Source organism: Arvicanthis niloticus, chromosome 27 (genome assembly GCF_011762505.2).
Source record: "Arvicanthis niloticus isolate mArvNil1 chromosome 27, mArvNil1.pat.X, whole genome shotgun sequence".
NCBI lineage: Eukaryota > Metazoa > Chordata > Mammalia > Rodentia > Muridae > Arvicanthis > Arvicanthis niloticus.
Genome location: NC_133435.1, coordinates 27,110,695 through 27,126,740, shown reverse-complemented (window position 1 = coordinate 27,126,740; position 16,046 = coordinate 27,110,695). Strand labels below are relative to the sequence as shown.

General features: G+C 45.7%; 1 protein-coding gene across 3 annotated transcripts in view; it reads left to right on the top strand.

Annotated features, from left to right (window-relative positions):
- The window catches only part of Mrpl1 (mitochondrial ribosomal protein L1), a 106,858-nt gene extending 91,503 nt beyond the window's left edge, over window positions 1–15,355 (top strand). For all 3 annotated transcript variants that reach the window (XM_076926460.1, XM_076926464.1, XM_076926461.1), the window contains 3 exons: window positions 10,858–10,968; window positions 14,033–14,174; window positions 15,240–15,355. In XM_076926460.1, the coding sequence (XP_076782575.1) occupies window positions 10,858–10,968; window positions 14,033–14,174; window positions 15,240–15,340 (354 nt within the window). In that variant the 3' untranslated portion in view covers window positions 15,341–15,355. The remainder of the gene's footprint in view (window positions 1–10,857; window positions 10,969–14,032; window positions 14,175–15,239) is intronic.
- The last annotated feature ends 691 nt before the right edge of the window (window positions 15,356–16,046 follow it).

Here is a 16,046-nt window from a genome sequence, read left to right as displayed (position 1 = left end):
TGGGGTCGGTAAGAACAATGTAATTTCCAATTAAACCCCAATTGTCTGGCCAATCCCTGACTTACCTGGGCGACGAAGGCAAGCCCATTGTCTGACCCAATTACCGTCGGTACTCCAAACCTGGGTAGAATCTCTTCCAGTATCTTCTTGGCCACCACAGTAGCAGTTTCCTTTTTGGTGGGAAATGCCTCAACCCATCCTGAGAAAGTGTCTATAAACACTAGGAGATATTTGTTACCATATCTGGCTGGTCTTACTTCAGTGAAATCAACCTCCAAATATGAACCAGGTCGGTCTCCCCGCAGCCTGGTTCCTTTTACCTCTTGATGGTGACCGGCATTTGTGAAAGCGCATGCTTTACACTCTCGTACTAGCTTGTGAGCTAGTTTCTTCAGCTTTGGAATCTTATACCGAGACCGGGCCACTATCTCCATCATCTTTTCGGGTCCCAGGTGGGTCCACTGATGAAGCTCAGATAGATAATGTAGGCTTTCTTTCTCTGATAGGGGGACTGGCTTAGCCCACGGCAGTTTAATAGGGTCAGGGACCTGGAGCCTGAGTTTGACGGCTAAAATCATGGGTCCCTGAGTGTAGGACCCTGGTCCTGGAGGGTGTCCCGCGGCAGTCTCCTGGCTGGTGGCAGGGCGTGAGCGGGGAGGGGAGATTGCCTACCCCTGCCGCTGCTTCTGGCGTCCGTTGTTGCTGGCCAATCTTCTCCAGGTGTTGCCCCTGCTTCTCCTCGCTGAACTGGTCCTGGCTCGGGCCGGGCCGATAAGGAGCCGACTAGCTGACAGAAAGGCAGCCGGGCATTCCAGGCAGGCTCCAGGGAGAGCCAGCGGGTTGCCAAGCGGTACAGCTCTCTGTTTAGCCATGGAATGCTGGCTAGGTAGTGGAAGAGCCCAGCGGGCCCTGAAGTGTTACAGCTCTTAAGCCGGGGAAGTGCCGGCTAGGTAGCGGGGAGCCAAGCGGACTCTAAAGCATTATAGCTCTTAAGCCGGGGAGCGCTGGCCAGGTAGCAGAGAAGGGCGGTGGCGGCGGGTCAATGACGGAAGGAAGTTCTCAGACACCTGGATGGTTCTAGTGTGTGTTTTACTTCTCAATTAAGCTCAATATATACAGTTTTGGGTGGGTGAAGGTTTTAGCAGCAGGTAACCTCATTGGCTTAGTCTGAGGTTTTGGGGATGCCTCATATGCATGTGAGGAGAGCCTGGGGCACCATTCCTACGTGACCCGATGGTCGTAGACCTCTCAACCTCTCTGAGGGAGGGGCTGTGAAGCGGTGAAGGGAGGAAGCTGAGAGAGCCAGGGGGCCAGGAACAGAGCTGAACGGCCTACCGTCCCTTAAAGGGTCTCCAGGGTTCGAAGCTCGTTCAACCAGACACCTGGTTGTCTCTCAGCTCAGTGCCCTACACCTGAGCAGCCTACTTTGCTTCAATGTCAGCCATCTGATTTCCTTTGGCAACAAAGTCAGTTCCTTTCTGATGGCCAGGACAATGGATTATAGCCACCTTTTTTGGAAGGTGGATTGCCTCTAAAAGGTTTAAAATCTCTTCTTTATTCTTAATGTCTTTACCTGCTGAGGTTAATAACCCTCTCTGTTGGTAGATAGCACCATGTACATGAGCAGTAGCAAACGCATATCTACTGTCAGTATAGATGTTTACTTGTTGTCCCTCTGCCAGTTTTAGGGCTTGTGTTAGAGCCACTAGTTCTGCTTTCTGAGCTGAGGTTCCTTCTGGCAGAGCTGAGGCCCACACTGTCTTTTTCCCATCTACCACTGCTGCCCCCGATTTTCGCTTACCCTCAACCACGAAGCTGCTCCCATCAGTGAACCAGGTCTTCACCCCTGGCCAGGGCTTATCAGTAAAGTCCGGTCTGCTGGATGTTTCTTCAGTCAGTATTTCTTCACACTGGTGGATCACAGAGCTGTCAACCTCGGGTAGCAGGGTGGCAGGGTTTAGGATGGCCGGTGGGGCAAAGGTGATATGCTCAGTCAAGAGGAGACTCTGGTAATGTGCCATTCTGGCATTTGTCATCCAGCGATCGGGAGGTTGTCTGACTATGCTCTCCAAGGTGTGGGGGGCCACTATTGACAGTTTTTGGCCCAAGGTTAGTTTATCAGCATCTCTCACTAGTAGATCTGTAGCTGCTATGGCCCATAGACAGGCAGGCCAACCACTGGCTACTGGGTCTAGCTTCTTTGAGAGATACGCCACTGGGCGCTTCCATGGTCCCAGAGTCTGAGTCAAGACTCCCCTAGCGACCCCCTTCCTCTCATCTATATAGAGGGTGAAAGGCTTGGTCAAGTCTGGTAAGGCCAAGGCTGGGGCTTCCAGCAGAGCCTTTTTTAAAGCATCAAAGGCTTTTTGATGTTTCTCTGTCCAGAAAAACTCCCCTTGTTCTTTAGTCAAGGAGTATAACGGTGCTGCCAGGGTGGCAAAATCTGGGATCCACAGTCTGCAGAACCCAGCTGTCCCAAGAAATTCTCTTACTTGACGAGGGGTGATTGGGGTCGGGATCTGCATAACGGTCTGCTTTCTGGCTTCAGTCAGCCAGCACTGTCCATCTTTCAAGGTGTAGCCCAGGTAGGTCACCTAGGTCCTGCACAACTGGGCCTTTTTCATAGATGCTCGATACCCCAACTTACCCAACTCAGTCAGGAGGTGTTCTGTATCTCTCTCACACTCTCGAGCATTCTCAGCTGCAATCAGAAGGTCATCTACTTAAATTAAAAGAGTCACCTGAGGATTGTTAGCCCTGAAAGGGGCTAGGTCCCGGTGGAGCGCTTCATCAAACAGGGTGGGAGAGTTTTTGTATCCTTGGGGCAGCCTCGTCCAGGTCAATTGTCCTGCTCTGCCATTCTCTGGGTCTCTCCACTCGAAGGCAAACATAGGTTGACTCTGGGGATGAAGTCTCAGGGAGAAGAACGCATCTTTGAGGTCTAAAACTGAGTACCAAGTCCTGTCCGGGGGCAGAGAACTGAGCAAGTTATAGGGGTTCGGCACTGTGGGGTGAATATCTAGTACCCGTTTGTTAACTTCTCGGAGATCCTGAATGGGTTGGTAGTCACCAGTGCCTGGTTTCTTTACTGGCAACAGGGGTGTATTCCATGGGGACTTGCAGGGGACTAGAATCCCTTGTTGTAGTAGTCTCTCAATCTGGGGACGTGTTCCCATCCTGGCTTCTTTGCTCATTGGATACTGTCCAACCCCGATGGGAGTAGCTCCGGCCTTGAGCTCGATGACTATCGGGGGTACATTCTTGGCCATACCCATCACCCCCAGTCTCTGCCCATGCTTCAGTGAACTGGGACCAAGGTCCCATCTCTAATTCTGATGAAGGGTGCTTCTGATCACCAGATTGAAATAGTCTATATTCATCTTCTGTTTTTAGGGAGAGGGTTAACACCGGGGATGTGGTTGAGCCCCATTGCACAGCCGGCCCCTGGGAGGTGAAACTTATCTGTGCCTTTAACTTGGTTAAAAGGTCTCTGCCTAACAATGGGGTAGGGCATTCAGGTGTTACCAGGAAGGAGTGAGACACCTGCCCCCTTCCCAGGTCCACAGTTCTCGAGGTGGTCCAGGGATACGAGTTTTGCCCAGTCGCTCCAATGACTATGGTTTGTTTATTTTTCAACTTCCCCAGGGGTTTCTTGAGCACTGAATACTCAGCTCCCGTGTCAACAAGAAAATCCAGGGGTTTCCCCTCCACTCTCAGGGTTACCCTAGGCTCAGGGAGGGGGGCCAAGCCTCGACCCCCCAATCTTCATTTTCACCAAGGGCCAGAACCTTGGGTCCCTTCTTCTTAGGACACTCTTTGGCCCAATGACCTTTTTCCTTGCAATAGGCACACTGGTCTTTGTCTAGGGTGTGGCTAGCTCTTCTGGGTCTCCTTGGCTCCTGCCTCCGGTATTCGCCCAGGTTCCCTACCTGTCTAGTTCCTCTAGTTCCCTGGCGCCTGCCCTCATCTACAACTGTGGCCAGAATCCTAGTCAAATTCTTTCCCTGCCTTCTCTGTCTTTTATCTTCTTCCTTACTCCTTTCTTTCTTCTCTCTCTGCCTTCTCTTCTTCAGTCTCCCTCTTGTGGTACACTTTCTCTGCCTCTTTAATCACGTCCCTAATTGTATAATCCTGTAATCCTTCAATGCGTTGTAACTTCTTCCTAATATCTGGAGCAGATTGTCCAATGAAGGACATAATAACGGAAGCCTTCTGTCCCTCCGAGGCGGGGTTGAAGGGAGTGTATCTACGATATGCCTCCATGAGGTGCTCTAAGAAGACTGAAGGGGCTTCCGTGGGTACCTGCATAACCTCTCTTACCTTGGCCAAATTGGTGGGGCATCTTGCTGCCCCCCGGAGGCCCGCCACAAGAGCCCAGCGGTAGATGGACAGTCACTCCCTACCTGCGGTCGAGTTATGGTCCCATTGGGGTCGGTTGAGGGGAAAGGCTTCATCAATCTCTGCTGGAGTCTGCAAGAGTTGACCCGCGGCATTCCGAATATTTTTCCGGGCCTCTAGGTAAATTCTCTCTTTCTCCTCTGTCGTGAAGAGGGTTTGGAGGAGCTGCTGGCAATCATCCTAGGTGGGCTGGTGTGAGTACATCACAGACTCCACCAGCCCAATCAGGGATGCAGGGTTTTCTGAAAAAGGAGGATGGTTAATTTTCCAGTTATATAGATCAGCGGAAGAAAAAGGCCAATATTGTAGGAACTGCACTGTATTCGGCTCAGTGGGGGCCGGGCCCATAGCTCAGAGAGGCAAAGAAACAGTGGAATCCGGTACTGCAGGGTTTAGACCTCTCCGACTCCGAGTGCCGGCCGCCGGTCCTCCTTCTCCTGCTCCCTGAGGTTCCGGGCTCGGAGCCAGTACCGGGGGAGCCTGTGGTGAAGGTGGTCGGTGGTAGGGGGGTGGCAGCGGGTTTGGCCACTCAGGTGGCTCCTCAATCTCGGGATAGACCTTAGACGGAGCCAAAGGTTTGGTTTCTAGGGCCATTTTTGGTTTCAGTTTGGGCCCTGTACTGAGAGCCAGGGCTCGGGAGCCTGGCTTCTCTTTTATCCATGGTTTCACCCAAAGAGGGGGGTTTTTGACCAGGTCCTGCCAAACCACAATGTATGGCTGTTGATCAGGATGCGACCTCGGTCCTTCCTGGAAAATAATAGCCTTAACAGCAAAGATAATAGACAGATCAAAAGTTCCTTCAGATGGCCATCCCACATTGAAGTTAGGCCATTTTGAGGTACAGAAAGTCTGCCATGGTCCCTTCTTGATGTTAACTGATAGCTCATGAGCTCTGTCCTTCACTTCTGCCCAATGATATAATGTTAGGCTTAAAGGAGTTACCACAGACTGAGTCTGCCCCATTGCAACAAATAACACGAAACACAGACAAAAGAAGCCCACACAAAGACTAACAAGAATTCGTCTCAAACGTGAAAGCCAACACCAGTTCAGAAAGACAGATGGTTGGGAGGTCTCTTGTGCCCTTTCCTCTAAAAGGACCAACGTCTCCTCTCCAGCCTCCAGACGGGCACCAACTAGGTGTCCCTGGGGTGCCCCCTCACCTAGGACGTCTCCCAGGTTGTGGCAGCGGTGACCCTCCTTAGCACATCTGCTGGTTGCTCCTTCCTCCTACCAAGGCGAAGACAACTGCCAAACCAAACCAAAAGTGCACTTTTCAGAAACCAAATAATTCAGACAGGTGGGCACCAACAACTTAGAAGCCAAACAACTTAGACAAACCTAGACAAAACGGCACACAGAAAATCAGACGATTTATACAACCCAGCACATGAAAAACCAGAAACCAGTACATGAAAAAGGTCACATAACAACCAGACAAAAACAAAACCGCGGTGTCCCTTTACCTCCCAGCGTGGTTCTTGGATTAAGGTGGCCGCATATCCCAGATGAGCCCTCAAATGAAGTGCTCCAAACTCTGGAGACCTTTCCTCAAGCCTCAGGACATTGCGGCCACCCAAAGATCACAAGAAACCATACCTGGATGCAATCAGCAGAGGTTTGTTAGGGAAAGAGCTGGCAGCCAGCGGTCTGACCAGGTACTCGCGCTGGAGTCAAGGTCCGACCTCTTGGCCAGTCCTTGGAGGGTTTTAAAGGGAAAAACCACAAACCAGGGGAGTGGGAAGGGGGTGAGGGGTTGTTAAAGATACAAAACATGAAAATAGTGGAACAATTCAGAGGTACTCACTCTAAATGATTAGTGTCATGTGGAAATCGCCCTGCATTCTTCTCAAAAATGTGGTTTTTATCATGCCATTGTGCCCTATCCTGCCATTTCAGATTACTATCTTTACTTTTTCCGGCTATAAAGCTATAGCCCCACCTAGGTGGTAGCATCTTTATCTGTAATCAGCAATGTCTATCTGCCTTGGGCGAGGCTTGAGGAATGTAATCCAGCAAGTGTCCTTCACCTGGAATGTGAAGGCCTGAAATCTTATTTTCAGTTCCGCATTCTGTAAGGCGAAAAATCTACACATATTTCATAAAATGGCCTTTATAATTTTTCACTCTACAGTATATTTTGGGATCAGTCGACTGATGGTCAATTCGTAACCCATACAGGGGCAGAGGAATTGACAAGACTGGCTGGTCAGGGGTGGTCTTATATAGGGAAACCCACAAATGAGGGAGGGGGTGAAGGGGTAGCCAAGGAAACATAACATAAAAACAGTGGAAAGTCAGCTAGTTCCTGGAACCATCCATATGACTTGCATCTTTCTTTGTGGTCAGGAATGTGTCTTCCTGCTTTGGGCCTTCCCCACCCAGGTGGGTTCTCTTCCCTGAGGTCTAAGGAATGTTAATTAGCCCCTCCCTTCCTCTCTTGAGTGTTAATCCAGCAAGTGTCCTCTGACTCAGGGATAATGTACCCCTGCTGGAATATAGAATGTATCCTGGGGCAGTGAAGGCCTGAAATCTTATATTTAATTCTGCATTCTTGGAACTAGTGAACCTGCATTCTTTTGTTCAGGTCTAAGTGTCATAAAAACTTTCTATATTTTTTATAAGTTTTTTATATCTTTCAATACGAAATGTCTCCCATTGGGTTGAAGAGTTGGTTTAGTCATTAAGAGCACTTGTTATTCTCGATGAGAATTTAGGTTCAATCCCCAGCACCCACACAGTACCTCACAACTCTCCATAACTCCAGCTCCAGGGGGTTCAATGTTCTCTTTTGACCTTGGTGGGCACCAGGTATTCACACAGTATGTAGCCATACAAACAAGCAGAATATGAAAATGAAATAAATCTAAAAAAAATATTAAAAACAAAATACTTAGCAATGGCTGGCAAGATGGCCCAGTGAGGAAAGACACTTGTTTCTGCCTATGATCACCTTAGCTTGTTCTCCTAGGACTCACAGGGCGGGAAGAGATGTGACTCCTGAGGCTTGTGCTTTGACCAGCACACATCTCTGTGTCTTTCCTTCTAATCACTCCCAGTAGTGACATACATGTGAAACACAACAATGAAAGCAACTTGAAGGAAGAAGGATTTATTTGCACCCATGGTTTGAGGGATAGTCCACCTTGATTAAGAAGATTAAGAAGATTATGACGTCATAAGGCAACTGAAGGAGCTGGCCATGTTTTCTTCATAATTAGGCAGAGCAAGGAGCACTGAGTCTCCACCTCATGTTCTCTTTTTCATGCAGTCCAGAATCCTGGTGCAGATAATGGTGCCACCCACATTTAGGGTGCTTCTTTCCACCTTAATTAACCTAATCAGGGCATTTCTTCCCAGGTGTGCCCAGAGGCTTGCCTCTTAGGTGATACTAAATCTTGTCAAATTGAGCAGTACTGTTAGCCACCACAGCATTGAAAGGCTGCTAAGACAGATGGAATTGACATAGACAAATGTTTCTTAAAGTGTGCCTATTCAAGTGTTTAATTGGTATGTGCGTGTATGACCATGGATATGCACATGTATGTGAAGCCCAGAGGCCAATAATTGGATCTGTCACTCAGGAGCACTTGACTTTGTTTTTTTGAGACAGACTCTTTCACTAGCCTAGCTAGAACCTACCAAAAACACTAAACTGGGAGCTGGTGAGCCCCAGGGACCCACAAGTCTCTGACTAAGTAGCTCTGATTTAACAATCATGTCCTATACTCCTAAGCATCAAGTGAGGAAGACAAATTCAGTCTTTGCCTTCAAAGAAATGGATTCTTATATAGATGTAGTCATGGGTGGATAATATAGAGATTGGTACAAACTTCACAGAGGGTTGAGCTTGGTTCAATATTAATTTGCTGGATCAGAAGGAACTTTTTATTCTTGATAAATGGAATGGCAGATGCACAGTCCCCCAAAGAGATCTACATCTGTTTAAGAGCTACATAGCCACAAAACAATTGAGGACATAATATATCACATATAGCAGTAGAGATGGGAGAGAGAGGGGTGAGAGTTAACTATATAGGCAAGTAGAAAGCAGACTGTTGTGGACTCAGGACTGTACACTTTTTTTTCTGTGCTGCATGGGAGCCTGACCAAGGAACTGACTGGAGCTGATCTTCATGTAACATCAAGCATTGTTTGTGGCACTGGGGATTAACCCACGGCCTCACACGTGTGCTATTTCTCTATTTGTCACGGGGCTATACCCCTAGCTCCTACGAGAATTATTATTTCTTGGAACTATCATAAAACTTTAATGCAGACTCACTTATTTGTTTGATATTAAATTATAGTAAGGCATTAAATTGAGCAATGTAAGAGTTAGGAATGCCCTACCCAGCTCCAAGGGAAACTGAAAAAGAAGTTCTAACTGTATAGAAGCCATCAAAGGAGCCCAGAAATGGGACAGCTATTTAGTCAGAGAAAGCTAAACATTTCCTCAGCATTATTTTGAATCTTTCTCCCTGCGAACCACCTCCCATTTTGAAGAGTGTTTTTATCTTTGTGTGGTTTCCCACATGCTAAACAATATGCCAATGTAGGTATATTATAGAGTCCAAGTTTAGCAATGCCACAGGGAGAACGGAAAGCACATTCCTTTCCTTTCTTCTTCTAAGACTGCAAAGCGAAGAAGTGGGAGTCCACACACTCTGGACTTGTCTTCACAAGATTATGCTGAGGTGAGAGTTTGGTCTTCTTGACTGGACCTCCCATCTCCATGGAGTGAATGACTCCAAGGGTTGAGGATGATCCCGTGAGTCACTGTTGAGAGCCGAGCTGCCCTACGTTTGGGGGCTAAAATGTCACGGGCCACTCTGTCAGTGTTGGGACCCGCACTGCCAAAAGCCTTGGGGACTAACTTGTTAGCCCACACTGCCCCAAACAGCTCCGGTCTTCGGGTCAGGGTTCAGCAAGAGAGAGAATGAGGACGGACTCAAAGAATGGAGACCAGACAGAGTGTGATTCAATTCTGTTTATTCAGTCTCTCTTCTTCTCTCCAAGTCCCTAGTTCCTAGCACCTAATCCTAGTTCCAGTTGCTAGTCTCTTTCCAAGTTCTTTCTCCAAGTGCTAAGTGCCTAATCCAAGTGCCTAATATTTAATAATCTATTTCTTTCTTCTGTCTGCCTCTCACCTTTTATATGTCTCACTTCTAAGCCATGCCTTTAAGTCACACCTTTAAGTCATGCCCTTAGGTCTTGTCTCTAAATCTGATCTCTAAGTCACACACCTTTAAGTCTCACACACCCAAGGGAAAATCCTGGGTATCTAAAACAAGATGTTCTCAGAGTGTGCTCAGCTGTTGTAGGCTATTGTAATCAAGTCTCTTGTCAGGGTATATGGCTCAAGATGGCTGCAAGGATGATAGCTGCCTTCTGTCTGCTCCCCACAAGTCACTATGGCATACGTCCTGGCACTCATCAAGTAAGCCACAGTAGCTCCCATCAAGCACTGTGAGAACCATTTCCTTGAAGGAGTCGAGTGTCTGCTTAAATGTGGCTGCCCATACCAGCACAGGAACGGCTACTCCAAGCAGCTAGCTGATCCCAACTTGCTGAACCTCATTTCTTCAACCACAGGTAGTATCAGAAAGGAAGATGACTAAACACTGATCTATAATATAAGATAAATGTTGTAGCCAAAAATGGAAGTCCTTTCAATGGCAGGAGTGCCTCTGGTCATCTTTAGATGTCAGCTTCTGGCAGTAGGCAATAAGAATATGATGCCAACTATCTATTGATCCTGCTAGTATCTATTGTGTGAACTCGATTCATTCCTTAAGACTCACTTCCTGATAAATCGGATCAAAGTCAGAGTGATTGGGAAGGTTAAACGGCCAATGTCTCTAGCTGCTGCATTTATTTTTCATGAAGAGATTTGCTTCAGCTGTGATATAGCAGCTAGGTGAAAGTCATAGCACAAACATGTTTGGCTACAGGGACATTCATTCACTTCTTTAAAGCTTCAATGGGCCTCAGATTATCTGGACACCCATGAAAATATAAGACTAGCAGCTTACATGTGAGTAGCAATTAGACATTTGCATTTTAGGGAGACTCAAACTTATAGGTATTTAATGTCAGCAATATCAAATTAGAAATCTTTAGGTTAAAAAAAAAAAGACTTGGAAGTAGCATGACTGTTAGGAGCTGTGTGAGCGTGACAGCATTCACCATTACAAGATGGCACGGGCATCCTGTCCTCCACTAGTAAACAACTGACTGCGCAGGTGCAAAAGGCAAAAAGCTCACCAAAGTCACTGCCCATCCCGGGGCGTATTATGGGTAATGAGTGAACATCCAATCAGAAGTGAACACGTCACTCTAGGGTGTATATAAGCAGTGCCTTTTCCGGGCTTTGGGTCTTTTCTGCTTCTGGTGATACAAGAATAAAGCCTTACTGTAGTAACCACCCAAACACTGCCTCACGTGTGTCTTTCGCAGGCGAAGGAGACACGGAGGGGCTCGGAACATCTGCCGTCGAAACCCGGGATCTTCAAGGTGCCGTGGAGACCCCCTGAGACTCGGGGCGGGTTAAAAGACTACAGGAATGAGGTACGTTTCTGAGAGATATGCCTGGGGTGGAAGCCTTCATTGCGAGTGGACTTTCACTCACCGCCGCCGCTCCACTAGCTAGCCTCTTGCTTGCATTGCTTTTGTTTTCAGCTATTAGCGCAAGTCAAGAGGTTTCAGGAGAGGGCCACCCTAGCATACCAGAACCAGAGCGTGTTAGCCGGCATCAGGTCAAGGAGCCTGGAGATCAGGCCAATGAGCCTGGGGATCAGGCCAAAGAGCCTGGAGAAAGAAAAGAGTAGTCAAAAGAGACAAGGGCTACTGCAGAGCCTATTAAGGTTAAGGACCCTCCACCGGTTGGTGGAGAGAGAGTGGAGGACAAAAGGACCCTCCTGTATGGCAGAATCTTTGGGGAACCAGAGCAAGCAATGCCAGTGATAGAACAGATGATCTTTGAAAATGCCACAGCTGAATGCCGTGCAGCCATTGTCCCTCTTAGGAACAAGGGGCTACAAGACTGGCTGAGAGCCTGTTGCAGCCTGGGAGGCCTCCTTACTAAGGCAGGACTTGCAGCAGCAAACTTAGAAATGGCTGTGGCCCTTCTCCAAGGTCAGGGACTCGATAGGCCCCCGGCATGGCCGGGGAGGGGAGCTGTTTGTGTTTATTCCACAGGTGAAGACAATCCAATTTGGGTCCCTATGCAGCTGGTGCAGATTGTGAAGAATGAAGCTAGATTGCAAGATGACGGCTCTGATTCTCCTGAAACTGATGTTAGATTTGGGGATAAGTATACCACTATGGGCCATAGTTAGATCTTGGCCTGTTCCCATGCCAGTACATTCAAATTCTGCAGTGCTGCCGTTGTTTACAGCTATTGAGTGTTACTTGGTTGCCCCGTCCTCACGGTGCACCCGCCAGCAGCCTGAGTTATATAATGCTACAAGTTTTACATTAAATTTTACACTTTGTTTTGTGGCAGCAAAACTTTATAGCATAAAGGTAATCTACTTGGTGTTGATTTTAGAGAAAATAGATTGCTTACATCGTTAAAGATTGGTTATTAAATTAATCCAAAATAAAGTTCAAATTTAAGATTTATACAGCCTAACTTGCCTACTCCAGCTGCCATTTCAGTAAATGCTTATAGAATTATTATAGATATAAAAGATGTTTTTATACCATCCCTTTACGTTTCTGGTAAAGGTGAGAGGTTTACAGTCAGTAAATTTATTCATAATTTTTAAGAGCCCATGAAGCGATATTTGTTAGAAATAATTGCTTCAGAAAATGGTTAATTGTTTTACATTTTATATATATAAATATTGTTGCTTTAATGCAAAAAATTAAGAGGTTAAATCTTTTAGTGTATATTATTCATTGTGTGATACTTTATTATTGGATTTCTCTAAAGAAGTTTTTTTCCGCAAGCCTTTGCTCCAATATAATGAGCTTTAAAAAAAATTTTAGAGTACTTGTTGCTCCAGAAAGAATTCAAAGACAGTGTCTTTCAATATTTGAGACCTCAGTTATATCCTAATCAGATTGTGACACAGAAAATTCTAATAAAAATAGATAGTTGGGGCTAGAGAGATGGCTCAGCCGTTAAAGGCTAGACTTATAATTTAAAATATAAAAGCTGAACTCCCAGCAACCACATGGTCGCTCACAACCATTTGTGGTGGGGATCTAACGCCATCTTCTGGCTTGTGAGTGTACATGCAAAAAGAAAATGGTTTACTTTTAATCTTGATTTGCTCTTAGTGATTTTTAAAAGTTGTTTAGAGATATTAATTGGCTAAAACCTCATCTTAAGCTTACCATAGGAGGATTTAAACCTCTGTTTGATATTTTCAAAGGGATGCAAGTCCTAATTCCCCTTGACAATTAACTAATAAAAGATAGATAGCTTTGCTGAAAATAAAGTAAGCTGTTAGTTATCAACAGATAAATTATATAGACTATAATAAATTGTTGGCTGTTTGTGTTGTTACTACTCATATGTCCACAACAGCCCTTTGACAAAAGAAACCATTAATATGGATTTATACAAGATTATATGATAAAATCCTAAAAACATTTTAGATAAAAGGTTTATTCTTTATTCCACATAACAATTAAATTGGTTATTGAATTATTAAATTTGGCCTATTACATGACAAACATTTTAGACAAATTTGATAATCATATGTTACAGTTTTTCTCTATACATGCTTTTATATTTCCTAAAATTTACTATGCATGCAGACCATAGAAAAGATGTTTGCTATATTTACTATATTTACAGATGCCTCATCTATTGAGAAGACAGTATATGTAATTAAATCATATGTATATTTTCTTGAGTTTACCCTGCTTCAACACAATTAAATTATGTGTTGTAGCCACTGTTTAGAATGTTAAAAACGTGTATCTGCCTTTGTCTTGTTGAATGGTATATTTCATGAAGTACAAAATGTTTCAGCTACATGATCTAATATCTCTAGCCATTTGAATAACATTAAAATTAATAAGGTGTTTAGGAATGCATCTGCACAACCAGTGTCGGTGTGTGTGGATGCCCCACTTTTCTTTATGTTATCCAACTTTCAAAATAATTCTGATATCTTGGATTGTAAGAATGTTACATGCCTTTTGGCACAATGCTGGAATGGATCACTAGACCTAGCCTTGGTTGTGCACGTGCCTACCTTTGTGCCCATCTCAGTAGAAGCTGATCCTGAAACTTTCCCTACTACATCATTATTGAGACATAAAAGAGACTTTGGCATTACTGCAGCCATTGTCACTGCTATTACCATCTCTGCAGCTACAGCTGTGACAGCCGGCATAGCCTTGGCTAATCAAGTTACAGCAGCTACTGTTGTTAATCAAATTTCAGAAAAGACCTCTGAGGCTTTGACCATTCTACAGAAAGTGGATGCATAATTGGCATCAGACATTCTGTTGGTCAATCAGAGAGTTGATTTGCTCCAAGCCCATGTGGAGCAGTTTACAAATGTGGCTCAAATGAGCTGTGTGTCAGCAACCCCACATCTAGGTATTACACCTCTGAGATTTATGAATGATACATTTATTCAAAGCCATAATCTTTCTGCTTATTTACAAGGGAAGTGGACTAGGGAGCTGGACCAGGTGCAGCAGCAATTGCAGATCCGGATTTCGAGCCTTAATGGAACATGAGTGGACCCTGTTACCCCTGGCAATTTTACTTCTTGGCTTACCTCTGCCTTTTCCTTCTTTCTTAAAGGGTAGGGATAGGCCTGTTTGGTGCAGCCCTATGTTGTGGATTAGTGTTCATGTTATGATTGGTCTGCAAGCTCAGAGCCCAACAAAAACGTGACAAGGTCACTATCGCCCAAGCACTCATAGCCTTGAGCAAGCATCTCCCCCTGAAATTTGGCTATCTAGGCTAAGAAAGTAGCTGATGACTGAGACCCTCAGTTGATGCACCTCCAGGGTTCAGCCTATTGCACTGGGTCGATGAGAGGTCTAAGTCTAGCCAGCCCTTGCCTGAATAACTGTGGTACCTGAATATTTAGAGGTGTTTGAGAGTGGGTACTCGACAGGGAATGTTCCACGAGTGTGGATAGATTTCCCGAAAGTATGCCTGATTTCACAAAGGTTTGATGCCAAGAAACCTCCCCTGGTGGCGCCCCAGGGTGGAGGCTCCCTTTCCCCGTCAAAAGGCATCGAGATGGGTATGGGAAGTATTCCTCATTGCACGACTACAAGAGAAGAATCCCATTACAATATCTCATTTTGCACAGGGGATCAGGCCTCTGCTTTCCCTCACTGAGTTGGTGCCGCACTTGATAGGCAATAGGTTGTTCCATCTTAAATATATAGATAGGGGGAGATGTTAGGAGCCGCAATGAGCATGACAACATTCGCCATTACAAGATGGCGCGGGCATCCTGTCCTCCCACAAGTAAACAACTAACTGCACAGGTGCAAAAGGCAAAAGCGCGCCAAAGTCACTGCCCATCCCAGGGCGTATTATGGGTAATGAGTGAACAGCCAATCAGAGGTGAACACGCCACCGTAGTGTGTATATAAGCAGTGCCTTTTCTGGGCTTTGGGTCTTTTCTTCTTCTGCTGATACAAGAATAAAGCCTCGCTGTAGTAACCACCCGAACACTGCCTCACGTGTCTCTTTCGTGGGCGAAGGGGACACGGAGGGGCTCGGAACACATGACCATTAAGTATCACAGCCTTACATTCATCTGCATTATTTCCTAAGAAAGGCTTTTATCAGTGCTGTACAGAGGTGAGGAATAGACTCCTGCCCATCCTCCATCTCTGCTGCTTTACAGGTCCAGGTGGAAGTAGTAAGCAGCACATGAGGAAGCATCCAGCAACACAAGGAAGAAAGAGAGAGGAGGAAAACTGTCTACATAACCCTCAAACCCTCTAGCTTGTCACAGAATTGCTGAGTGTTGATTGTTTCCCTAAGGCAGCTACAACTGCACGCAGACCTGCTCATTTAAATCTGCCTTTCTTGGGCCAGTTTTGTGAGTGATGTGGCATTCTATTATGCAAATAAAGTCACTGATTATAATTACGTAAAAATTGATGTTTACTGTGAACTTTTACAAAGGGTAATTATTTCATTGGAGGGGATCTAAGGAGTATTTCCTTGTCTTTCCAAGCTTTGATTTGGGTGTGAATGTGTCTGATCATTAGAGTTCAATAGTGAGGGGGAATCTGCATCAGACTACAGGAATGTAGACCCGTATCGTTTCCCCAGATCACAGCTCACTGCATGTAAGCAAACACAGTTCTAGCATTGGCTTCCCAGGTGCTGGCTTCAAGGCTTTGTGTAGCTCACTTCCTCCCAGATCTATTACTGACTTCATTACGCTCTAAGTGCTTGGACACAATAGCAGTGTAGCCTTCCCTCCAGGTCAGAGATTCTGTCTGTATTCCCTTTGCAAATCAATAAAGCACAACGTCTACTTCATAGGAAGCATTCAAATAAAAGTTAAAGGAAATGAGTCGCACATAAACACATGACTTGCGACAAAGGCAACTGCGTTGCTGTCTCTGAAAAACAACAGATATTTTGACTTATATTATCCGTATCTTCTGAGGATCAAGGTGCAGTGGTAGGAGAATAATCA